This window comes from Etheostoma cragini, chromosome 12, assembly GCF_013103735.1.
Source record: "Etheostoma cragini isolate CJK2018 chromosome 12, CSU_Ecrag_1.0, whole genome shotgun sequence".
In the NCBI taxonomy this organism is placed as follows: domain Eukaryota; kingdom Metazoa; phylum Chordata; class Actinopteri; order Perciformes; family Percidae; genus Etheostoma; species Etheostoma cragini.
In genome coordinates this window covers 20,783,848-20,809,328 of record NC_048418.1, presented here as the reverse complement: position 1 = coordinate 20,809,328, position 25,481 = coordinate 20,783,848, and the positions used below count along the sequence as shown (strand labels likewise).

The 25,481-nt window shown below is 42.4% G+C and overlaps 2 protein-coding genes across 9 annotated transcripts in view; both read left to right on the top strand.

Annotated features, from left to right (window-relative positions):
- LOC117953805 (probable cation-transporting ATPase 13A3) overlaps positions 1-6,412 on the top strand; it is a 45,878-nt gene extending 39,466 nt beyond the window's left edge. For 4 of the 8 annotated variants that reach the window (XM_034887142.1, XM_034887141.1, XM_034887146.1 and 1 more), the window contains 5 exons: positions 1,132-1,313; positions 2,764-2,852; positions 3,422-3,502; positions 3,754-3,849; positions 6,206-6,412. In XM_034887142.1, the coding sequence (XP_034743033.1) occupies positions 1,132-1,313; positions 2,764-2,852; positions 3,422-3,502; positions 3,754-3,849; positions 6,206-6,388 (631 nt within the window). In that variant the 3' untranslated portion in view covers positions 6,389-6,412. Of the gene's footprint in view, positions 1-1,131; positions 1,314-2,763; positions 2,853-3,389; positions 3,503-3,753; positions 3,850-6,205 lie in introns of all 8 variants that reach the window. The other 4 variants (XR_004658691.1, XM_034887143.1, XM_034887145.1 and 1 more) reach the window with 4 other exon arrangements.
- An 11,883-nt stretch (positions 6,413-18,295) lies between these two features.
- Positions 18,296-20,467, top strand: LOC117953826 (transcription factor HES-1-like). The gene is made up of 4 exons (XM_034887186.1): positions 18,296-18,708; positions 19,007-19,102; positions 19,208-19,295; positions 19,759-20,467. Exons 1-4 carry the CDS (start codon positions 18,601-18,603, stop codon positions 20,202-20,204), a joined length of 738 nt encoding a protein of 245 aa, XP_034743077.1. The 5' UTR covers positions 18,296-18,600; the 3' UTR covers positions 20,205-20,467.
- Positions 20,468-25,481: the final 5,014 nt, after the last annotated feature.

The following is a 25,481-nucleotide window of genomic DNA, read 5'->3' as shown; positions in this document are numbered from 1 at the left end:
TGGAATATGTCAACTTTTACTCAATACTTTTTTAAAACCACTTAAACTCCGAAAATACACATTTTTTTACACTCCAAAATGTATGAAAGTAGAGATTTCAGAATCAATCATGTTATTTGGGTTAAAGAACATTGATAGAAAAACGGGTCAATTTGACCCAAGGACAACACGAGGGTTGAAGGGTAACTTCATTCTTTTAACCTGTGTGTAAGTGAAATTGGTCCAGTGTGGAACGAGAACGCTGTGTTCAGCACTGCACTGCAATGTAATCCTATTGGGCAAATCGTCTATGTTGTCCACTAAAAGCCACTGACAGGCTCCGATTGTTATTCAAAGGGTCTGACAACGTTATAGAAAGGATCCCTACAGAGGTAGACCTTTTTTGTTAAAGACTAAGATCCACTTCTTTTTTATTTTTAAACAGTTCAGAGATCGCTAAGCCTGCCAGACTCCCTTTAAATATCCAGTTCTTTTGTGGAAATAGCCAGCATATTTCTACATGTAAATCAGTAAAGTATGTGTTAATTTCAACCAAACCATGATTGTGGAAGACTGGAAAGACAAATACATTTTTCTGATTCCAAAAATACTTTTCATTTATATAGATTCTGGTGGGTTTAGCGATAGCAATTTTGAGAATGTTTTTATGTTTAAAAAAAAGGATCTTACTCTTAACAGAAAGGTCGACCACCAAAGGAATCCTTTCCATAATGTTTTTAGACACTTGGGACAATAATCTGAGCCTGTCAGTGGCAAAAGCATTTGCTCATTGTAGCTCGTTTCGCCGCTGCCGACTACAGCGATCTCGCTAAACGCTGTCAACAATGTCGAAGACTGTTGTTCCCTTCAGTCTCTTGGGAAAATAGGGTTAAAAAAACGAGGTTACCCTTTACAAATTAATTTACGAGTGAGGTTAGAATGCCTAGTTTTTCTCCATGTAGTATCTGCCTGTACTAGCAAATGTAGTTATGTACAGTAACACATTTTCTATCATATACGCTGGTCAGTAGACAAAAAGAAGAAAAACAACAGTGTAAAGTCTGGAAACAGTGACATTTTTATGAATGCAGGACTTTTCTGAGTTTTTTTTTTTTTTATGAAATACTTCTTTTCTCTTCTCTTCTCCTGTAGTGCCTGTAATGTTTCCAGATCAAGTCTCTCTTACAGCCTGAATGTAACAAGTCCTCATGACCACAAAAACATCAGGAACTACGAGAACACCACCCTCTTCTATGTGTCCTCCTTCCAGTATCTGGCTGTGGCCATCATTTTCTCCAAGGGAAAGCCCTTCAGACAGCCAAGCTACAAGAACTGTAAGAGTGATAAAAGTAAAAGTTCTGCTGAACTGATCATACACAACAAAACATAACATGCAAGAATTAAATTCCCCTTCCAATACCATGGATATAGTGCCACTGGGCCTTGCATACCAAACTATAATATCCAGTGGAGATATAATGGATATATATATAAACTCAAAATGAAATAATACAATGTGGTGTCAACATAAAACGCAGCGCTTTCACTTTTCGGTGAAAACAAAATACTTTCACCTCACTAAACACTTGTTCGTTCCTCAAGAGTGTTTTAATCCAAACCACCATCTTTTTCCTAACCCTAACTAGTTGTTTTGGTGCTTAAACTTAACTGTTATCGCTGCATGATGCTCACTTTTTCTGGCTAAACTCCACAACCACGGCCCCTGAAAGCACAATTGTCTGACGTGGCCTGTAGCCGGACCACAGTCACCTATTGGCGGCTAAACAACTGGCGTGTGAGCCGGTGGGCCGGAGCTCTTTAGTAGCGAAATACAACCAGAAACTGCTGCTCGGATTTAATCTTTCTATCACACTACAGACTGTTCACGTTGTAGCACTTTAGTTTGAAATACTTCTGTTTTAGGTATGTCATACATGGTCTTTTGGTGAAGTAGCATTGATCCTTTTGAGGGGTGACGCATTTTGTCCCCACCGGGAATAAAAAAAATTTGTCAGCAGAGGCAACAACATGTAGACCAAAAAGGGGAACATCCCACGCAACCCTGCAAATTGGCAACAAGAAATACTTAAAATGGGTCCCGTAAAACTACTAAAATGAGGACGGAACGTGACGTCACAAAACTCGGTTAATTTCAACAATTTGACCTATCGTTTCACATGGGACACAAACTCCAGTCACCTGAGTAAAAGTCTTGTGTTTTTTTCTTCCATCAGCCCGACCTGCAATCTGGCGCTCTTATACTTTGCCACATCACTTCCCCGTTTCCCCTCGCAATAACGCAGTTTGCCCAACACTAAAGCCCCCTGCACACTGCCTGCGTGGCGTGAGCGTGGCGTATCGGTTGCGTGGCGTTTTGGATGTCTTTGCAGAAAAATGTCCTATTTCTAGCATGCACGTGTTTTTGGCGCGGCTCAATAACAACAGAGTGTAGTTTGTCATAACAACAGAGTGTAAATTTTTGTTTCCCCATAGGGAATCAATAAAGAGTATAAATTATAAAAATTATTATTGTAAATTACTTTGTTCAACACTTGACATTGAGAAGTGTATATAAGTGTCAGATGGGTCTTTTCATTGAAAGTTGATAGAAAAGGAAATGTCATTCCTATAGACTCTAAGTGTTATTTTAAATTCCGTTTTCCAAATTATTATTCATTTTTCTTAACCCCTTTTTTTTATATCACTTCACTTCACTTTGCAAATTGAAAATAACCTAATCGAATCTGGCTTCACTGAATTCTTTTCATATTTTACCTTCATAAGGGCCGTTCATGCTGTCCTGCATCGGTCTGTATACGTTTCTCCTCCTCATCATGCTGTATCCTGTTCCTGCCATCGACAGCTTCCTGGAGGTAAACTTGGATCTTCTCTTTTCTCCAAATGTTCTTGGTTCTTGGCTGCTCTAAGAGGGAATAACAGCCTGGCTGTGGATTTGAATAGTTGAAACGTCAAAGTAGAAAAGAAATCTGAAAGATGCAACTTTTTCTGGAAAGTATGGCTGCACAATATATCGTTTTTTATCATCATCGCGAGATAAAGTGGCGCAATAAACACATCGCAAGACACTCAGATTTTTTTGAGTTAGTTGAAAGGAAATATCAGTAGAAAACTACACTTTTAAATGTTACCATTGGTTTTTAATGGTGCTTTTTATGTTCAATTCCATTTTCAATATGTGCAATAAAGTTAAAAAAATAAAAAAAATGTATTCAACAAGCAATTTGATGTATTTTTAGCAGAATACTGAAGGCAGCGGAAAGGCAGAAGGTGATATCGTGATGTTCAACTACGTTTTTGTAAATATCACATATTTTCCTCATATCGTGCAGCCCTGCTGGAAAGTTGCATGAAGTTGTGTGTGTGTGTGTGTGTGTGTGTGATGCATTCAGTGCTCTCTTCCTGCTGCTCTGCCTCCACTCAGATCGTGTGTGTTCCCCCTGACTGGCGCGTTACACTGGCCATCATTGTCATAGTGAATGCGGCTGTGTCTTTCATGCTGGAGGTATGCTTTAGAGACATCACACCCTACAACCTCCCTGTGACTGATCTCTTTTTTTTTTAAATTAGAAAATGGAGATTTGCATGCATTGATTTTTTCCCATTGAATGAGAGGCTCAGTAGTGCATCACTGCCTAATGAATGAAATCAGTGTATCATGATTTTGAAACTTCTTTTGAGTTATTTTCTCTGTGCATTTCTGTGGCTGTAACCCAATCTTCATAACCGGCTTATTCCCACCAAAATCTCCTTTAGATTTTGATCCTTGACATCATCTTGCGAAGGCTAGTTTTCAGATGCAATCAGGGGCTAAATCACCCTACAGAGCCCCCCTCTGCTGACACACTTCAGGTTGGGAAGCTTTTCTTTTCTGATTTCACACTTTTACAAAGAGTTATCCATATATACTCTTCACTCTCCAATTCTCTTGCTTCACATTTCCTCTAATGACCTGTTACATGTTGGGACTGCTGTATAAATAATCAGTAGGGACTAAATCTAATAGAACTGAATATTGAAATGTATATTATTCAATAGGTTATCTTTTATTCTACTACATTTCATTGGGGTCTTTGTGCTGAGAAGAATTACACTGATTCTGGTGTATCTCCTGAATCCATCATCAATGTAACAAAAATTATTCACTCCAATTTGCCAAAAAATTGATTAATTACATGATAATTTATGTCGGATGGCAGGGACCCACGTTCCATTCAGCCAAAGAATATTTGTTCTGTGAGCTGGGATGAATAAGCACATAATAAACTGGGTCCAAACTAGTTGAATGAGAGCAGACAGATTATTATAAGAGGATGGAGGAATGAAGGGGTGCCAACAATCCAGGAGTGGGCTTGTGAGACTAGGGTGGAGGCGTTTGAATGAATACTTTGCCAGGTTGGATGTCTATACTAGAAAAAGGGGTTAAGTACCTGAGCGGTCTGGAGGGCTCCTAAGAAGCTTTGTGCTGGGGGACAGACGCGTATGATGGGCTTATGGTGTTGTCATTTACATATGTTTACTTGGTTTATGTTTTTTTTACTATTTTGTTGAATGATCAGTAATAGTGTAGTCACTGTGTCTTCTTGTCTTGATTTCTGTTTGGGTGAGTGATGATGACAAAAGGGGGGGTGGATTTGTTCATGTTGCGCAAATATCTGTGTGATGGTTTGGGTGTTTGGGTTTCTTTGTTTTTTTGGGGTCCTGTCTTGTCTCCTCCTGTTGTGTCTTAGTTTCCTCCCCGGTTTTGTGTGCTAGTCTGTCTTGTGTCCCCATGTGAGCTTCGGTATGTTCTGCTTCCTGTTTTATGTTAATAGTCTGGTGTCCCGTTCAGTCTCTTCTTGCTGAGTTTTACGTTTGTCTGTCTGATTGTCTTGCCCCGCCCTAATGTGTTTCACCTGACGTATCACCTGTACCTCGTTACCTATTGTATTTAACATTGTGTTGCCTTTGTCTCATGTCAGATCGTTCTTGTGTCTTTGTTTCCTGCCGTGCCTCTTGCTGACTGAGTTTTTGACGTTTGTTCGTGTTCCCATTACCCGTGTCTCCCTGTGAGTTATCACTGCCTATGTTTTTTGTCTCGCCTTTTTCCCTGGACCCTTTTAGATTTTTGGATTTAGCTGTTTAGTTTTTGCTCCCTGTGTTTTTCTTGTATGTTTTATTTAATAAATCCCTGTGTACCTGCTCCCGCCTGCCTCCCTCATCTCTGCTTTTGAGTCCTAATTCCGCTTACCCGTAACAATGTTATGTTTGGTGGTGCAGGTTGGCACAGGTTGTTTTTGTTGCCGTTTGCACACCCTGGGCTGTCTACAGAGGCCGCGTTTTTTACAGTGTGTTCAGTGGACAGGCAGATCGTAAGGAGATGTTTGCTGTAGCGTCACTGTGTCTACGTTCGGACACTTATTGGCTGACGTTATATAAAAATATCTGTTAAAATACAATTACAAATGATCTATTGATGTTTTAAGTTGACTTAATGGTGTAAAGCTATTGTGTGACTTCTTACCTTTCTAACGGTATATAGTGTTAACTTGTTAGCTTTAGCTTTTACTTTACAAGAGCCAGCTAAAGTACGCTATCGCCGGTAAATCAGCCTTGCGTTAACCTCGGCCATAACCGGACACCGCAACAGACAGTTAGTTAAAGAAAGTCCCATCAATGCTGTCAAAACTACCGGATCTTACTTCTGTACTTTTCAATAAAACACCAAGCTTCAACAACTCTGAATTATGCATTAAGAGCTCCTTAATGTCCAGTTTACTAAAAATAGAGGAGGAAAATCTATCGCCCGAACGTTCTTACGCCTTTCCCTCATTTCATATACTAATTAGACATCAAAATGTCCATGTACATATAGGACATTTCATACGTGGATTGTTTGATGGGTATGCATCAATTCTGTTAACATTTTGGGGATGATCGGAAGTGTTAAGTACTGCAAAAAGACCTGAAAGCCCGTCAGGCTGAAAGGGTCTGGATATGGCCAACAGCAGCGAGTGGTGTCCGAACGTGGACACAGTGACGCTATGTGATAAAAAATGTTGTTGTCTTAAAAAACTTGGGACTTTGCTTTGAGCTTTAAATAGATTAGTTGCTTTGATGTGATTACTAAAATTCCTGAAGAGGCTCTCTTATGCATTCAGCAGAGATGCTGTGAATACATCCATGGTGTGTCACTGCCTAGTTTCTAATGTACGTCACATGTTCCCAGGAGGCCAATGACCACTGGGGCTCGTCTTTCCTCTCCTGGTTGTTTTGTCGGAGAAGCAAGCCACCGAGGGTGCGCTACATGCACCTGGCCCTGGAGCTGCAGGACGACGCCGACTGGCCCCCAAGACCCTCCACTGTAACCTACGCCAGCGATTCACAATCCCACACCTCTGCCCCACTCTGACCCCTCAGCAAGCAAACTGCTGCACAGACTCAACCTTAGCTTGAGTTTAGCTCAGAGATGTGGCAGATGCTCAGAGATGTGTTTGGGACGCGGAGCCTGCTGGATGCAAGCGGCCAATCTACTGCAAGGACTGACTGTGAGCTGCTAATACATAAAGTTCTATTTCATTTTGGTTAACCTCATCCGCATAGACAGAAACGTTGCACTTGTCAGACTGCTGAAACTTGAGCCAGAGGCCTCTGTTAAAGGAATAGTTCAACATTTTGAGAAATACGATCTGGCTTTTGGCTCTCTTGCTGAGAGTTAGATGAGAAGATTCTCTCATATCTATGCAGTACCTATGAGCTGTCAGTTAGCTTATCTCAGCACAAAGACTGGAGGATACTGCTAGCATGGCTCTGGTCCTAGGGTAAAAAAATGTCTAATGCTCACATTTTAATCTAATTTGGTTAATTCCATACTAAAAATTACACATTTTGGTTTTAAGGATGGCTAAAGGTTCCGTAATATATAAAGTGAGATTTATTCAGACACCGTGCCTTTAAAGGTCCAATGTGTAGGAATTTTCTCATCTAGCATTGAGATTATATATTGCAATCAACCTGTTCCTGACACTTGGATTTTAAATATGTGCATGAGACGGAGTGGAAATTGGGAGAGTCTGGAATTTTCCTGGTGGGCCGTTGGGGTTTCGAGGCCGCTCCGGCCAGCATTAGCTGCACCTGAGTGAGTTCATCAAGTTACAGCAAAAACACAAACGGCGGGGCAGTATGTCCTGTACGTCCCTTACCAGCTAACGTATTTTTAGATGGTGCATGACTATGGAGAGTCTAGCCCGGTTCATGCAAGCACAGATATAAAATTTCAAGCCAATGGCAATACTTGAAATTGATGGTGTTGGTTAATATTCATTAAATAGGACAAGTTTGTGAAGGGCAATACAGATTTTGATAATGAACAACTACAAAAGTTACACACTGGACCTTCAAACGAGCCGTCAGGACTGTGCAGTTGTGATGTCTTAGCTATAGTATACTGTATATACATAGACAGTGCCGCTACATTGCTGTTACAGTCATTCCGTGCAGAGAGTGCAGATGCAAAGACCTGTAAACACTGACCAATCAGAGCAGACCGGGCTTTTTCAGGATGGGGGCTTAAAGAGACGGGCACTGCAACTGAGTGTCTCAGACCGAGGGGGAATACAGGAACATTTAGACAGACAGTATGCAGAAAATAATGTGTTTTTTAAACCTTAAAGTACTGTATGCAGCAATGTTCTTGTAGAAACTAGAGATGTTACGATACCAGTATCGGTATTGCCCCCGATACTGCTTAAAACGCTGGGATTGGTAATGGGAAGTACTGGAGTTTATGCACCGATCCCATACTACTTGATAAAGAAAAATAATGAAAATCTACGTTAAAGTAGTTTATCTATGTTCTTTTTCGGTCATAACTGGCCTAAAAATAAAAAGTTCTGTGGCATTCATTGTTTGTGTAAGTTCATGTTTCACAAAAAGTTTAACTCGACCCAGACTGCCAACAGAGATAGAAACCATATCCCATGCATACAGGCATAGTAGTATACAGTTTTTAAAACATAATAAAATATATGGCACACTGGTATCGTATCAGTACTCGGTATGGCCGATACGCAAGTTCAGGTATCAGAATCGGTATCGGCAAGCAAAAAATGGTATCGGATCATCTCTGGTAGGAACCCAAAACCCAAATATGAACCTAAAAATGAGCATGATATGGACCTTTAAGGCTCTGCTGGTTACTAGGCAGGCTAGCTATTTCCTCTGTTTCCTTTGTGCTAAGCTAAGCTAATCGGCTGCTGTCTGTAGCTTTATATTTACTGTGGAAACATTAGAGTGGTATTAAATCTTCTCGGCAAGAAAACAGTTTAGTACATTTTCCAAGATGTCAAACATTTCCTTTAAGATAACAACAGGATGTCTTACTAACTACATTGAACTTTAAGAAATGCAACCCCAACACTGGACATTGAGAATGGTGTCTAAGTGTCGGATGAGTCTTTTCATTGTTTTTAATCGTTTTTTCGTTATCTGACCCAATATTTGAAATATTTAAACCATGTGCCTAGGTCTGACAGATCAGATACATTGTACGGATTCAGCTGCTGTGTGCTCAGTCAGGCCCATTTAAGGCCTAAAACACTGGATAGAACTTTTCTCTTCACTGTGAATAAAACATTCAGTGTTTCACTAACATTATTAGCTGCTGCAAAAAAATAAATCAATAAAAACATTGTTAAAAACAACAAATCTCACATTGTGAAACAGAATAAGCTCATATTGATTCAAGAGACACTTTCATGTGTGAAAACAAATGTTGTAAACCCAGCTGGTACCGTTGTATTTCAGGGACAGAAAACATTCCACTGCTGCGTTTCTGTTTCAGAGTTGCTTCAGTTGAAATTCTTCCTGTGGAAGAGAAGCAGAACGTCCTGTGTCACATCAAATGCCAGCTGTTCTTATTGATATTATTTTGTTTTTAAACTAATTAAGTTGTGTGTGTGTGTGTGTGTGTGTGTGTGTGTGTGATAGAGAAAGAATATGTTAACTAAAGAATTAAAACAATTTCTGTGTCCTTTGATTGCATTATAAAATCTTTTTTCACCCGAAAAATATGACTTTCTTTTTTTGGATTAAGTGTTTGCAAGGGGATAAAATAACACAGTTTAACATCACTAAGGTACTGCACTTGACTGATAGTGGTTTAATTAATTAAAGCAATTAAATAAATCAAGACAAATCAGTATGACACTTGCTGCTGTGAACATGTTCTAACGGTTAATTTTAATGTGTGATTTTTTTATAATATTTTATGTAACTGTTGCTGTATAAATATTTTTCTAGGTACGGCTAAAAAAGGAAATAAATGTAGAAAAAGGTATGATAATTAGTCACCTGAACCTCTCCTTTATTATCACAAAAAAAGCATTTAAAAGGGGAAATGTTTTTAAGATTTTTAATCCAGAATTTTTACTTATTTCAATAAAATGTTCCAGTGTCCACTAACACATCCCCCATGTTTGCTCTGCAGAACTCCTATTACATTTCCCAATAAATCTGTATATCAAGCCTCTTGCGTGCTTCGTGGGGGGCTGACCTTGGTCACACTTTTTCAGCCAAGACTTACTGATCAATTATGGGCTTTCCCAGCCTCCTCGCTGCCTGGCATATGGGCGCTTAAAAGCGCGAGAGTGGAGGAGAAAGAGGGGTATCATTTCATGTGGAGATCAGGGCCTACATGCAATGAATGGGTGGATTTAGGGGGGACTGTGAATAAGGGAAGGGGGTCTACACTTGTACCAAAAAGAAAAGAATCTCCCACAGATCAGGGAAGAGCCTTTTTGGGAATATTCATGATGAGGATGAGGAGGCATCATGAATTCATGTGTGCCTCCCTGACTTGCACGGATCATCTTTTCAGTAAACACTGATGTGTACAGAGCCTGGGATGTCTTCCTTTTCGATCCGTGTTTGCGATGTAGTTTGGTGGATAGTGTTGCCTCTCCACAAAGCAATATGGGTTTTTGTGTACTCTCTTGCTGTATTCCTTTTGTATCGGTGGAGCAACAGATGGAGAGTGGTGGAGAGACATAAAGAAGCTAAAACACACAGCCTTTCTTCCTCACAGCCAGCTACTTGTTCACAAAGATTTTCTCAAGCTTGCGCTCAGACGTGTGCTATTTCAAACATTTTGGACTACTTTCTCCTTAACCCATACGTTTTTTTGTGTGAGTTGTGTACTTTCAAGCTTTGGGCCTATGCACACAGTCTTTGTTTATTGTTTCTTTACTCGCACAGAGTAATCAGACCCGCCCAGAATACAGTGGAGGGTAACCTGTGTGCCTCTTGATGGGCATTGATACACATGCTTTCAGTTATTCTTCACAAAGTCTGCAAGCAGACGTCAATCCGCTGCAGCTTCTCTGAAGGTTGCTGGACACTCATAAGGTCTTCGTCTTGATTTATCGTCGGGACACAAGGCCAACCTGATGCTCACTTACGGTTGGCCTCATTTTACAGATGACACAAAGGCACCCACGTCTTGTAAAAGGTCTGTGACCCACCAGACGGTCACAAAGCCCTTCTCCTCCCTCCTGTCCCCTAAGTATGGCTCCTTCCCCGGGTCTTCATGGCATCCCTGTCCCCCTTCCTTTATCAGTCCTTCCAGGCCTGAATGGGCTCTGTGGTTGGTCAATAAATTCAGTGATTCAGGGGGTGGACAGTTGCAGCCGTGTCAACGTTTGTTCACAGGCTTGTTGGAGGGACGGGCCCCGCCCCGTGGCTCTTTGTCTCCCATGGTCCCTCAACAGGTTAGAAGTCAATGGAGGGCCTTGTGCGGAGGTGGCAGGGGCATGGATGGGGCCGCCTCTCACATGGCGTTCACACAGGGGGAGGACCGGCCCGGATCACTGTGACACTTGTTAGTGTGGGGCCACACAACATTGCCGGGGTTGCCTCTCTTGCTCTCCCTCGAGGGCCCGTGCGATATTCAGCACTTTAATCAGACTAATGGTTGAGGCTGCAGGGTTGCATCGGGGTAAGATGATCTGCACTCAGAGGCCTGGAGTGACCACACTGAAAAGAAGTGCACAAGTGTATCTTACAATCTCAGTTTACAGTTCAGACTCACAATAAAAATGAGGTCAGACCTTTATTTGGTCCACAATCTGTAGTTTAAATGTATCCCAGAATAGCATTAATGCTCTTTTGTGGCCCATGAAGGTGCCACACTGTTGCTGAGTTATAGCCAGTTTCTCAGGCTCAGCTGGGCCAAAGCATGGGAACAGCGACGGGGAGAAAAGAGACACAGACAGCCATAGATAGAGCAATACCCAAACAGAGGAGGGCTTTAGGAGACAGAAAGCAGCGGACAGAAAAAGACACACAGAAGCCGAAGAGGGACTTAGAGCCATGACTGAAGCCTAACTGTCATGAGAAGATGAGAGTTGCCATGGCCACCCAGGAGCCACCCACCAAGCATGTGAGCAGGGGAGGCTCGGGGGCCAGGGGCCTGGGCTCGGGCTGGTGGATCACATGCACTAACCAGGGATTATGTGCATAAGTGATGAGCACTAAGCCAGCAGGTGAAGAAGGGAGGCCCTGGGACAAGGAGTGCGCCATCCCTCAGGACAGCTCCCTCTCTAAAGACCGGGGACTTTTTTTCCCAAGTGAGGCTGATCTCCCGTGTGAAGGGGACTCAGCCAGAGGTCCTCGAGTGCTGAAAGGGCATCCCCCAGGCTGCTTTCACCACGTAAGTGGCCAAAATGCTGGTCTTGTGAGTCATCTTCAGTGGCAAGAATAGGCCATCTTCACATTCATAAATCCAAATGCAAACACACTCATGGATATGGACTAATCTTGGATGAGGATAAGCACCACATGGAAGTGCATCAGCAGGGCTCTTGTTGAAGCTTTTTGGCATGATGCTGATATTAAACAACCAATTTTACCATCTTTTGTCCATCATTAAGAAAAGAAAAGAGCCAGTTTAAGCACTAGCTGAGGTAACTCAGGGTTCAACAACAAGGGTTGCCAATGGCCCGGGGCAAGTAAACACAACAACCAATAAAAAAAGTTGCAATCATTTTTTCCCAATCCTTATCGTATCGTAAATTACGATATTGTCCTCTATCCCTCTACAATATTTTGTGAAGTTTGCCCTGAGTTTGAGCCCAGGGCAAAGTGGATCATTTTTCAAAAGGACGTCTATCTTCAGTAAAGAAACTGGTGTGCCGTAATAAAAAGCAAAGCAGCATCTCTTGCATGGCCGCTAAAAGGGACAAACCCTTCGCCTCCTTTTACGGAAACTCAACGCTGAGGCAAGTTAGGTCAAATATAACAGTGTACTTAAATCTTAGTATTTGATAACCTCTAACAATATAACAACTTGTATAAGGGCCAGTAAAAATAGACATTGGGCAAGTGAAAAACAACCTTAACGTTGAACGTAACTTTAGGCCTACTTTACAGTACAGTATATCTGGACAAGAGGCTCATTTTGTTGCCAGGACCAACAGGTTTGTAGGTTGTTTTGCTGCAGGGAATCAATGCTCATAATATCCATGGCCTTACAGGAATGTCTTTGAACCTTGATGGCACAAAGAAATCACATTCCCATGGTCCACCGAGAGAAAATACACAGTTAACCAACCTCCCCCCCCCCCCCAACACGATAGTATCCCCGAAACATATTAACATGTAAATACACTTAGATGCTTTGACAATGCACTGAAATGCATATAATCTACATGCTAACTAGTCCTTTAAAGACTTCCCACTGCTGAATGTAGTTTGGGGACACTTTCATGTCTGGGTTTTAAAAATTAAATGTGAGGCCTCTCTTAGAATCTCCAAAAGCGTTTTTCAATTTGATGAGGGATAAGGCGATGACTGGGTTCCCTTTTCAAAGGGGGAGACCCAGAGTTCAATTAGACTTCAGTCTCATTGCCCTTGCCTCTAAGTTGAAGATCTAAATGCTGGCTTTTTTTTAAAGAAAGAACCCACCACGTTAGGTGACAGATGGCAGGTTGTTATGCTGAAATACCAGTTGCTATGGTGCCCTATTCCTCCGCAGCTTCCCTTGCCATAGCTAAGCATCCTCTCTGCTGGTGTACTGACTTGGAATAAGCTGACTTGAAACTACTCAGGTTGTTGTTGACAAACATGAGCCTAGATGAGTCTCCTAATCTTCCGCTCCTTTATGCGCTCTTTATTGCCGTATAAACAGGGCTGAATACGCTAAAAAAACTAAACCTCTGTTTTCAGCCTTCTCTTATCTCACGCAGGGTTTAATCTAACGCCCTCTACCCTTTTTACATCTCTGCCTCCGCTAAACTCGACCATATTTTTGATTCAGCATGTCACCATGACAACCAGTTATTTCCCATCCTTTAGCGCCCTTCTAGCTTCTCTTCTCCATTCAAACCACTACCCCCCCATCCCCTTCCCCTTCTTTTTTTGTCCAAATAAAACAAAGCGCAGAGTGAATGTGCTCTGAGGTAGGTAAATGTATTCAGTGACATCAGCCAGGACGAGTCTATTCTGCCGGATTCCTGTACCACTTGTTTCCAGCCTTGTCTGGGGGCCGGACACTCTGTTGGGCCCATTGTCCCACGTGTATTCCACACAGGCCACAATTAATGGAGGCCTTGTCTAAGGCTTCTGGAGCAGAAACTGCTGTTGGGGAGGGGGACAAAAGGCGGGCATGCTGAGCCGGGGGCTGGGAGTTGCTATGGGAGGGAGGCCCCCCTCCTTCCCTCTGTAAGGGGGGATTCAAAGGGAGATGGAGAGCGAGCGGAGGGCTGGGTGAGATGTTTAAGTGATCCCCTCTGTCTGTGCCCTCCCGTTGTGGCCTGAGATGTTTTCATGCCAGCAGTTGAAAGACCAAGCTTGGCAGTATTTGATGATGAGGATGGCCATTTCACTGCCCGCATGGCGGTGCACGGGGGCTGGGGGGAGAACGAAGGGGGCACAACGTTCAGACCAGGTGAAGATGGAGAGGAGTGTGGCAACTGTGTGGAGACTCTGCCACTGCTTAGAGCTTTCTTTGTCAAAACTGATTCCCTTTTCTTGTAATCTTTTGTTAATCATACCATGCAATCTGTCAATGATATCGCCAGGACGGAGCCGCCGTAACTCCCAGACAGTGTGGTCATGGAGCAAAGTACAAATACTTTGTCATCTGTACTTTATTTTGTTTTGTCACTTGCCTAAATGACAATACTACTTTTCCTCTGATACAAGTCCCCTGAGCATCTACAAAATAAAATGCGAAGACAATGACCATGACAGCGATGAACTCGGTGAACAGGGATGAAGATCACATTACACACCTGTTGCCGTATTTGCAAGAAATGTTTTTGTACGTTGGAGTACAAGATTTTTCACTTCAAAAAAAAAAAAGACAGTTCTGATTGTTTGCCTTATCTCTTTGTTAATGTCAGCTCTGTCAAAACATGCGGTGTTCGGTCCTTTCACTTGTAGACATTGTGCCACTTTTTAAACTGATTTCTAAGAAGGTGTGGAAACCCTGAATATCATGCTTTATAAGAAGGAAGTTCATAATCAGAGATACTGTTTTTCACATTTACTTCTAATGATTACGATCATTTAATACCAGAAAATTACTTTTGATACTTAAGTACAGCAATAATCAGATACTTTACTCAAATAACTTCGCAAAGGTGATTCCCATTACTGTATGATATGTTTGCTTGTTTGTTCATGTATGCACCTTTCACCAAGGCAAATTCCACATAAGTGTACTTCTAAAACCTTTTCTGATTCTGAACTTCTACTAAGTCATTTTCTAGTAAGATTTTTCAACTTTTACTCACGTATTAGTACTTTATACAAGAGTGGTCCCAGGCTCATGTGATCCACAATGAAATTGTTTAACAATGTTTCTTTTATTTTTATTTAATCTTAATTTGCTCAGGGGAGGTTTGCTGAGAGGCAGCGTCTCTTTTGCAGGAACACCTTGATTACATTCACACAGTTACACACATTCAGACCTGGAAGCTGCTCAGTGCCACCACAGTCTGACCTGCTGGCCACGGAGCAGCTACGCTGGAGCGGTTGGAGGTCAAGGGCCTTGCTCAGGGGCACCTCAGTAGTGGTAATGAGGGACTATTTAGGCCACCAACGCCCCAAATAAGGTGAAAGCTGTTGTCTTTATCTACAGATGATCCTGGTGCCTCATAGTGATAAAATACAAGAGTTATTAGAAGAGATTAATAAAAGGACCTGGCTATCTGAGAATACACATGACTACATCTTTCTTGTTTGGGTGGAAGTTTAAGCTAAGTAAGGTGTGACCTTCCTGCCCTTGAGTCAATCAGCTTGTGGCTATCAGTCACATGCTGGACCTTGACAGCTTTCCAACCCTTCCTTGGCTCTCTGGAGTTTCCCTTCAGGTCTGATACAGATCACAGCTGTGCTATAAACCCCATGTCCACATCGCCGTCAACCGCACAATGAAGGCTTGTTTGTGGCGACGCAGCCGACCCACTGAAAACAGGACTGATAGGATGAGATTTATTGTTGCGTGGCCTCTTCTCCGGAAACCCTCTCGTCTGCCGGGAGCATCGAGTTGAAACATCCAGTTAGAAGATTAACTCAGCACTTCATGGGATCCCAGGAGCACGACTGGCCTTAGATACAAACAGCACCACTTCCTCACCCAATCTTTTGCTAAGAAAACCTTTACTTGGTAAAAAATTTTTGGGGCAAAAGTACAACGCTTTCTTTGTGTTCAGATCATGAGAGCATCATCCCCCCCTGTACTTTTTCTTCTAATACTTTTTGTTGATGATACTTTTAACTTGCATACTTTTTTCAATGTATTAGGATCTAATACTCTCACCAGTGGAAATATCTACACTGATAGTCAATTGTGTTCAACATTGACTAATCTTATAACGAGTTTACTTATCAAACCTATTTCAGCTTGACTTGATTTCCCTTGACTAAAGGTGATATTGACTCGGGTCAAGAAGCCAGTGGTGCTTGACGTTGTCTCGCTCACACAGAGAGGAAGCCGTGGATGCAACCGCTGACCTGGCTTTGAGGGTCATTTCACCTCTGAGGATTTAGGAGCTTTACAGAGAGCGTTCGGGGTCTATCAGGGAGGATAGAGGCATCCCATGATGGAACCTGGGCCAGACAGAGATGTCTGTCCATTCATGTATCTATTCATGTAGATAAAAAAAAGGAAAAGACATGTACAATTACCCCTGATATCTAAAATGGAGGACAGAAACAACATGCTCAGTAATTGTCTGAAAACATTCTTGGATCTTGCAAATGAACAGAAAGCCTCCTCATTTTAAGTTCTTGTTCCTTCTATCTGTACCAATCCATCATCCAAAAATTAAAAAGGATTGCATGTAACAACCACAGAACCCTTTTTATCAGCATTTAAAAGGGGTTCCGTTGTGATTTAGTCTAGAAAAAGAGGCATCTGTGGAAATTAATGAAATATTTTTGCTCAGTGTTATGTACAATATGTGTGAAAGATTTAGTAGACTTTACCCTTTCCATGCACTACAATAAAAAAGCAGCTGATACTGTGAACGTCTGGTGAATCTGCTGTTTTGTATACAGTAACTACAAGAAAAGAGCTATTAAAGCATAATAAAAACAAAAATCAAAAAACAATAATTATAAGTTCTATGTTAGACACACACATTACTACTCAGGCATGAACTTTATGCATTGTAGATTTATCTTTTTGTCAAAATATGTCTATAGGTTTTAATTAAAGCTGTGACATTTTTGTTATTTTTTTTTTTAAATGCACCGCTTCAACTGCCGTTGTAAAACGTCAATGAATCAGGTGTCAAACCAAAAGAACAATCTCACTAGCATACAAGTCAAAATAACTGCAGTCACCTAAAACACTTTGAAGATAAAAACTTCTCGTATATTGAAACATCAGTTGAATCATTGTGGGTCTTCAGATGGTCTGAAGTCTCCAGCTCTGTTTCCTGCCCCAACCTGTGCAGACAGACAGGACGTCTCAGAGGTCATGGCAGCGTCGGGACAGCTCAATGTGTCCCTGATTTTCTTCTTCACTGGACATTAGGCCTGGACTATGTCTTCACCTCAAAGTCTGAAGCACTCAACAACCCTTGAAAAAGTGTGTGTGTGTGTGTATGTGTGTGAGAGAGACAGAGAAAGAGAGAGCGAGAGAGAGAGAGAGAGAGTGTGAGTGTGAGTATGTGTGTGTGTGTGTGTGTGTGAATGTGTGTTTGTGTGTGTGTGTGTGTGTGTGAGAATGTGTGTGAGTTTTTGTGTTTGTGTGCGTGTGTGTGTGTGTGCGCGTGGATGCTTGAGTGTGGTTGTGAGTGTGTGTGTGTGTGTGTGTTTGTGTTTGTGTGTGCATGCGTGTGTGTTTGTCTGAGTATTTGAGTTTGTGTGCGTGTATGAGAGTGTGAGTGTGTGTGTGCATGAGTGTGTGTGTGTGTGTGTTATGAAGACCTGCTGTTTGCCAACTATATGCTTTTGTATATGTATTTAACTCCATCTTTAATATTTATGTCCCTCTGAATTATTCCCTTTAAGTGGACTTAGCCTAAATTAATGTGTGAAAAAGAGAGGCACTCAGATGTAAAGAACCTGTTGGGGACACGTAAGTTAAGTAATATATCTAGAAATCGTTTAAACTATTTCATTCAACACATAAACAAAGTGAATCAAGATGTCCTGTTGCAGAGGCAGAGCAGATTGTTTATTCACATCCATTAACGTTATTTGGGCTTTTTTGGACTATCAGCTATCGTGATCAAAACGTCCTTGAGTCAACTGCTGCCAACAGAGTAAACGTAAAATGAAATACATGTGGAACATAACCTGCTGCTGTTATTTTCCAGTTGATGATATAAAAGCCCATCTATCTATCTATCTATCTATCTATCTATCTATCTATCTATCTACGTGGGCCATTTTGGATGAAACCCCAATGAAAACCATGTGTTTTTCTGAGAAGAAAAAAACATTGTTTTTATGTACTTTATTGTCAGTTTATTGCATAGAGGTACAATGCCCAATGAGCACAAGATGAATCAACTGCTTACTTTTTGTGTTAATAAGTAAATAATAATGATCTCAATGAAATCATGACCAATGCCCATCCGGGATACAACAGCCAACAACTTGATAAAGTAGGGTTGTTAATTGCATAGCCTAGGCTACTCTGTGATTAATTCATCTTAATGAACGAACCGTATAGCACCTTCCTACAATATCTCCAACAGCAACACTCTTTAATAAAGCAGGTTATCTCCTCTGAGAGTTACTGGAGGAACAGCTTCCTGACAGGTAGCCAATAGGAACGCCTTGTCGCACGAGCCCGTCGCCTCCCCGGCACCGTGTCCCGCGTGCCCATTGGACGTACTGATGAAACCCGGGGAACCCGCACACGAGCCGCTCGCGTGCAGTCTCCGGTTCTATAAATAGACCCCGAGGCTCTGGAAACAGGAGCGGACTGTGTGTCAGCTTGGCGAGGAGACAGGAGACACTTGTGACATTTGTCATCAGTAAAGTGCTGTGTGGTGTGCCAGGAGAAGGCGGGACTCGCTGCACTGCACGGGACACACTCCCGCGGGCTGCTCATCATTCGCTTGTTGTTTATATTTGTTTGGACAGTTTTAAACTGCTATCCTGAAGATGCCGGCTGGTACTGTAGAGAGGACGTCTCCATCCGCCGTGGCTCCCACACCGACACGAGCGGACTCCACACCCGAAAAACCCCGGAGTCTGACAGAGAACAGAAAGGTAGCTATCACAACTGGTTGTTTGGCAAATACTCGTCTGTTTGACATCTGGTTTTAGGAACTTCCCATTTAAGGCTAGACGCCGAAACGCGTTGAAGTTGTTTTTACAGTAGGCCTAATGTGATTAGCCTATATTAAGAATATATTAGATGTAAGCTAGGCTAAGCCTATTAGGGATATATCCCTATAGGGATTTTACATTTTTGAAAAGACGAGTGTCTTGGGGTTATTCTTAATGGCCATTTGTAATTTTATTTTGAAAGTTCTTCATCTGAACTGTATTTTCTTTGTATGTCAAGTCCTCCAAACCAATCATGGAAAAGCGGAGACGTGCGCGCATCAATGAGAGTCTGGGCCAGCTGAAGACCCTCATTCTGGACGCACTCAAGAAAGATGTAAGCAGCTGAACACTAAATCTTGACTTTCACTTCCAAGACAGATTGAAATTAGGAACCCAAATGAGCAAATTCAGCACTAAATCTTCACTTGTGTCCGTGTAGAGCTCCAGACACTCCAAACTGGAGAAGGCAGACATCCTTGAGATGACCGTGAAGCACCTCAGGAACCTGCAGCGACTTCAGATGACCGGTATGTAACCACAAATGCTGGCCATGGCCGTGTTGATGTGCTTCTGGGTGTCTAACTTTAGATGGTAAACATGTTCCCACGGTCTCCAAGATTTATTGGCCACCCACAGCTGGTGTGCTTGCCCCTAGGTCTTGATTTCACAAGGCCTTAACTGAATGGACAAAATCTGTTTTGTTCATTATTTGAGCTAGACAATTTGTCAATTATTTATTTTTATTTGTAAACTCTTAATTTCCTGAAATTGACTTTACGGTATAGCCCAGCACTTTCTATCTTTCTATCTATCTATCTATCTATCTATCTATCTATCTATCTATCTATCTATCTGTCTGTCTGTCTGTCTGTCTGTCTGTCTGTCTCTCTGTCTGTCTGTTTATGATGGAATTACATTTTACTGGAATTGTAACTTGTACGATATCCTGTACACTGATATTAATCCATGTGTTTGTATTTTCGTCTCCAGCTGCTGTGAACACGGACCCTTCCGTCCTGGGTAAATACAGAGCCGGGTTCAGCGAGTGTGTGGGGGAGGTCACTCGTTTCTTGTCCACATGTGAAGGAGTGAACACAGAGGTGAGGACTCGTCTCCTCGGCCACCTGGCAGCCTGCGTGAGCCAAATCAACGCTGTGAACTTCTACACACCTCACCCAGGTGCGCTGAGACTCGGGCAGACACAGATTCCAGCCGCCTCCGCTGCACAGATGCCTTGCAAAAGTGGCTCAGCGATGCACGCCTCCTCAGAAGCTCTGAAGCTGTACGGTGGCTTCCAGGTTGTGCCAACACCGGATGGACAGTTTGCTTTTCTTGTTCCCAGTGCAGCTGTTATGCCTCTGGGTGCACAAAACAGCCATCACGTGTCACCTGTTGCACCTCCTGGCACCTCAGACTCGGTGTGGAGACCGTGGTAGGAAATCACCTCAGCTGAACATTAAAAACATATTTTTGTACATTTTGTAAATGTTTTCAAAACCTACTTGAGAGGGATGTTTACACACATTTGTATTTTTTTATATGGACATTAAGAGATATTCCTGACCTTATTGCTTGCTGTGATCTTCTCTGTTTTTGATACAACACATTTGCCTCAGGAGGTCAAGAAAATCCTTAACAAGGCTCTTGAAAAGCACTGTATTTCTTTGAGATTAATAAAATGTTTCTAGGTTTACTACAACATTTGCTGCAATGGCGTCTTTGTCATGTCTCTTCCCTCAAACCCCCCATCAGGTTGTCATGGGGATGTCCATTCATTTAGCCTGTGCTGCCCTTAAAGAAATGCTGTATATAGGTTACATTTTGACTTAATCTCAGACCTGTGGAAAGTCTTTTTCATTAAAATCCCTTGTACAGCAACCGTTTAAACACAGAACCTCATCCGGTGTGCCTTGGACACACATGCTTATCTCCTTAGCAGTGACCGTAAATACCTCTCAAATGAGCTAAGGAACCTAACAGGGTGTGTTGAGCCCATGTGGCGAGCTGTTAGCGCAGCGTGGAGGGTGAGGCAGGCTCCTGCCAGAAGGGAAATCATACTGAAATAGATAGGATGTGATCGGGATGCTCGAGACAGGGCTAAATGAAGACCAGACTAAATAAGATACTGGTATTACGTTTTGAGGTGTTGTCCCTGCATTATGTACCTCCAGAAGACCATTAACCAATACTCTGAAATTCAATTGAATTTTATTTACAGTGTCAAATCCTAACAGAAGTTATCTCAGGACACTTTCCAGATAAAGTAGGTCTGTGTATTTACAGAGACCCAAAAATGATGCCCCAAGATGAAGCATTTGGTTCAAAAAAACTTTAACCCTTGTGTTGTCTGCCCATCAACCATGAAAAGAAAAAGTTGGTTTTAATCACTTTTTTAATATTGTGGGTTCTTTTTTGATGTCTTTTCCTAAGTTATTTGATATTACTAATGTTATTTCGAAGGCCCATTTTTTATGATAAAAAAACTGAGAACGGGTCAAATTTGACCCAAGGACAACGTGAAGGTTAAGAAGGCAGAAACCTTGGACACACCCCTACTCTTAGAATGCATGTATAATATGCGGTTGGGACACAGAAGACACACTGATACAGATTTACAGAAATATGATTCATTATCATAATGGCAGTTGGTATGATGAAGAGGGGCAATAATAATAAAGATTATGGGGCTATGACTAGAAATAATAGCAGTGCAGGACGTCAAGCAGGACCACGGCAGCAGCTGCATACATGATTCAGGTGACACCCCAATCCAAGGAAATCTGCTGTCTGTAAATCCGATGCAATTTGATCATATACACTATGTGTATATTTTTGAGGTTTTGCACAATAGCTTATCAGCAGCAGCCCTGCCGAGCCAGTCCACTCATTGTCCATTTGGTGGACAGTTGAAGATCTGACAGTCCCAGCGTGTGTCCTGAGCGTGGTGCTCACACAGCAGGCCACAAGCAGAGTGTGACCAGAGGTCACAGGTGCCCCTCATTCACACTGCAAAGACAACGCAGCTCCAACCGCATGTAGCCCCAAATCTGGTAACTCATCAATAGATCTGGCAGCCCATCACCAGAAGACATGGCGCCCTTTGACAGCATCAAACAGTAGCACCTAGAGAGGCAAACACACTCACAGAATCCAGGACTTAAGCTTGTTCCTGGTTCAACATTCATGGAATTTAAGGGATTATAACCTATTGTACCTTAGTCGATCTTGTTTCTTAAAGTACTGAGAAACATTTGGACAATATTCTGCACCCATGAGTGAATAATGTTTGTATGTGGGAACCTATTAAGGAGCAAATACTAAAGAGTATTTTTAATTCTGCATTTCAACACAGGAATCCATGTGAATGTGAGTCAAATCAACTCTCGGTCACTCTAAAAGTTGTTAAAACTCCTCTCTTTGTGCAAATGATACAGTCAATTAAGTTTACATCTCTGTTTTGGCACCGCAGAGAGAAGACTGGCACTAAGGAGGACTAAAAGACAAAAATAAGAGCTCCCCCTCCTATCAGAGTATCCTTTGAGAAGACCCCGAACACAAAAACAAAGACGGGCCCCTCAGTGGCTCAATGGCTCCTCTCTTTGTGACCCTCTCCATCTTCATAAAGGGTCTTCCCCTTGTTTATCCAGGAAGAGCTTTAATGGCTGGGAGGGGGTAGAGGACCATGCTGTCACTTTCACCGTCCTAAGAAGGCTTATTGTTTCCCACTCCCAAAGGTCCTGCTCTTAAAGGCTTTTTGAGAACTCCTCAGGCCAGGCTGTCCAGATAAGAGGAGCAGTAAAGAGCTGACAGGTTGCTCCCACACCTATAGATGATGGAGAACCTGGAGGGGTTTTGATGGAGGAGCATCAATAAATTCCACTCTTGTGGAAATGTTCAGTGTTTGCCAGTGTTGGTCCCCTCTTTCCACCTGTAGTCTAATAGTTTGTAATTCCTCCCCCGTCCCTCCCGTATCAAAACCCCAGTGTGATGCAGTTTCTTCTCAACCATAAAGCAGAGCATAGTAAACATAAAGCAGGGTAGGGCCTGCCCCTCCGCTGTGCTCCATGATTCATGGCCTCTCCTCACAAACACAGTGACAGGTTCCCCGCTTGTAGAGACCGTCACCCCCCCGACACTCACCGGAAACCTTCACCGCCTCCGCCTCTGTGAGTGAATTGGCGTAGTATTATTCTTAGGGTTGTTATGGTGCTTGATGGGGGTTGAAGTAGTCAGCGGTGGTTCACATCAAGGCTAATGAATGGATTATGCACTGGATATCTGTGGTGAAAGAACAACACTCTTTGTCTCTTCAGTCTGATTCATCCTTTTTTGATTTAGCTGGTTGTTTTTAAAAAACACAACAACATGGAGGGGGGGGGGGGAATTTAGTATCAGCTTGACACATTAACACTAGAAGTGGAAAATTTATTACTTTGAACCCACACAAAGTGATGATTGTGTGACTATTAAAACCGAGTAACTCTGGTTCTACGTCACAAGTCAGCACATCTTCAGAGAAGACGTTGAACGTCGGAGAGGGGGGGTGGAGGTCTCGTTTTAACTTTCACTTTTTTTGGCTTTGCTATCTGACAAACCATGTGTGAGGCATGACTGAGCCAACATGACAGGGTTTAAAAGAATTAGAGCATGCTGAAAGGGTAATTCTGGTTTAATACAACTTGGGTCTCACTTTTATGGGTGTGTTTTACCCACGTGTTTCAAGAGGTCCACAATCCTTCCTGTGCCCAAGAAAACAAGAGCAGCCTGTCAAGGATAACATCTGCTCCTCACTACCCAGCACAGTGGACCCGTTACAGTCTGCCCACCGTTCCAACCGATTAACGGAAGACACACCACATCCTTGGCACACCTCCTCCAAACCACGCTATCTCACCCAGAAGAGAAAGGAAGCTACACATGTAAGATTGCTGTTCGCTTACTACAGTTCAGCGTTTAAAACCATAGTTCCTTCCAAGCTCGTCACACAGCTCAAGGACCTGGATAAACCCTTTACTGGGCATGTGGATCCTTGACTTCCTGACAGGCAGACCCCAGGTGGTGATGGTGGGCCGACACGCCTCTTCCAACCTCATCCTTAACACTGGAGCAACCCAGGGCTTTGTTCTGAGTCCTCTGCTGTCCTCCTTGTCCATACACACACACAAACACACACACACACACAGCCAGACTCCAACACCATCATCAAGCTTACTGACAACACAGCTGACAACGAAAAGGCCTACCTGGAAGAAGACCTGCTGGTGTTAGGTATGCCTTGGACCAAAAAAGGTGCCAGTACCATAATTTAGCAGTTGCATGACATGATCATCAATCACATGTCTTGGATATATTTATATTTACACATATACCTTGTAGGGGTGACCCTGGGTGGTCATCTATTCGCTCTATGGAGTCTGATTCCACTGCCAATCTCACAGTCGAATCGTTGCAGTGTCTGAAAATGTGGTCATGAATCAAAGGATCATTCCATTTGGGTTATGGGGGTGCCTACTGTCTGATTTTGCATTTAATTGCTTGGTTTTTCCCAATAAATCATAAAATACAGTATATCCTGTTTTGCTATAAATATCAGTCTATGTTATGAAGTGCCAGTACCAGTGAGTATTGGGCCATTTCAGGCGCTGGTGAGGAAAACAACCTACTTGTGAATGTCTGAAAGACTGAACAAGAAGCAGGAAAGGATACACCCTATTAATATCAACGGGTCCTCAGTGGACAGGGTGTCCAGACCTTGGAGTCTGACCTGACCTGGGAGCTGCCTACTGAGTCAGTGGTGAGAGAAATTCCGGGTATTCCCTCAAATACTGTGGAATTTCTACTCCTGCATCATCACTGTCTGGCACGGAAACAGCATCGAACAGGACCGCAAGGCCCTGCAGAGAAAGGTTGGTTCAATAGGAGGTGCCCTACCCTGCCTAAAGGATATTTACACCAGGCGTTGCGAGAAAAAGGCTAGGAGAGTCAATAAAGATCCAAAGCACCTGGGTATCAGCCTTTTCTCCCTGTTAAGGTCTAGTAGGAAAGTCAAAGTTCCTCAACCATAGCTCAATTTATGTTAATTTGTAGGCTATGACTATGTCAATATTATGAAATGTGTTCATGCAATTGGATGTATTTTGCTATATGTGTGAAACATTGTTACATTAAATTCTTTCCACTTGTGTAACATAAGTGCTCACTAGTGTAAAGGGAGAAGAAGGATGTGAGACAACTCCTTAGAATTGTGGGTAGTTGTTCTCTCCATGTTTGCTCTTCATCTATTGCCACACAATCAACACATGCTCATTCATCTATGTAGGTGTGTGTGTGTGGTTTTGAAATTATATGAAAATCAGAGTAAATGCATGCTTTATATAAGTAGACTACAAATAACCCATCAAATACTACATTAAATAAAAAGCATTCAACACATCTGTTTCAGTAACTTGGATAATTGTTTGCACATGAGCTAACAGTGGGGAAAGGAGGAGGATGGCAGCTATCACCCCGATGGAGAACATGTCCAACCAATGCAGGACACTCTGACAGGACTGAGCAGCTCCTTCAGTGTGAAGGAGAGAGACCCGGGTCCTTCCTCCCTGCTGCTGTCAGACTTTACATTCACTCAAGTGCAATATTAATGTTTTCTTAAACTGTGCAATATCAACATTTCCTTTGTGCAATACTGCGCATTCAACCTTTTTAGTATGCCT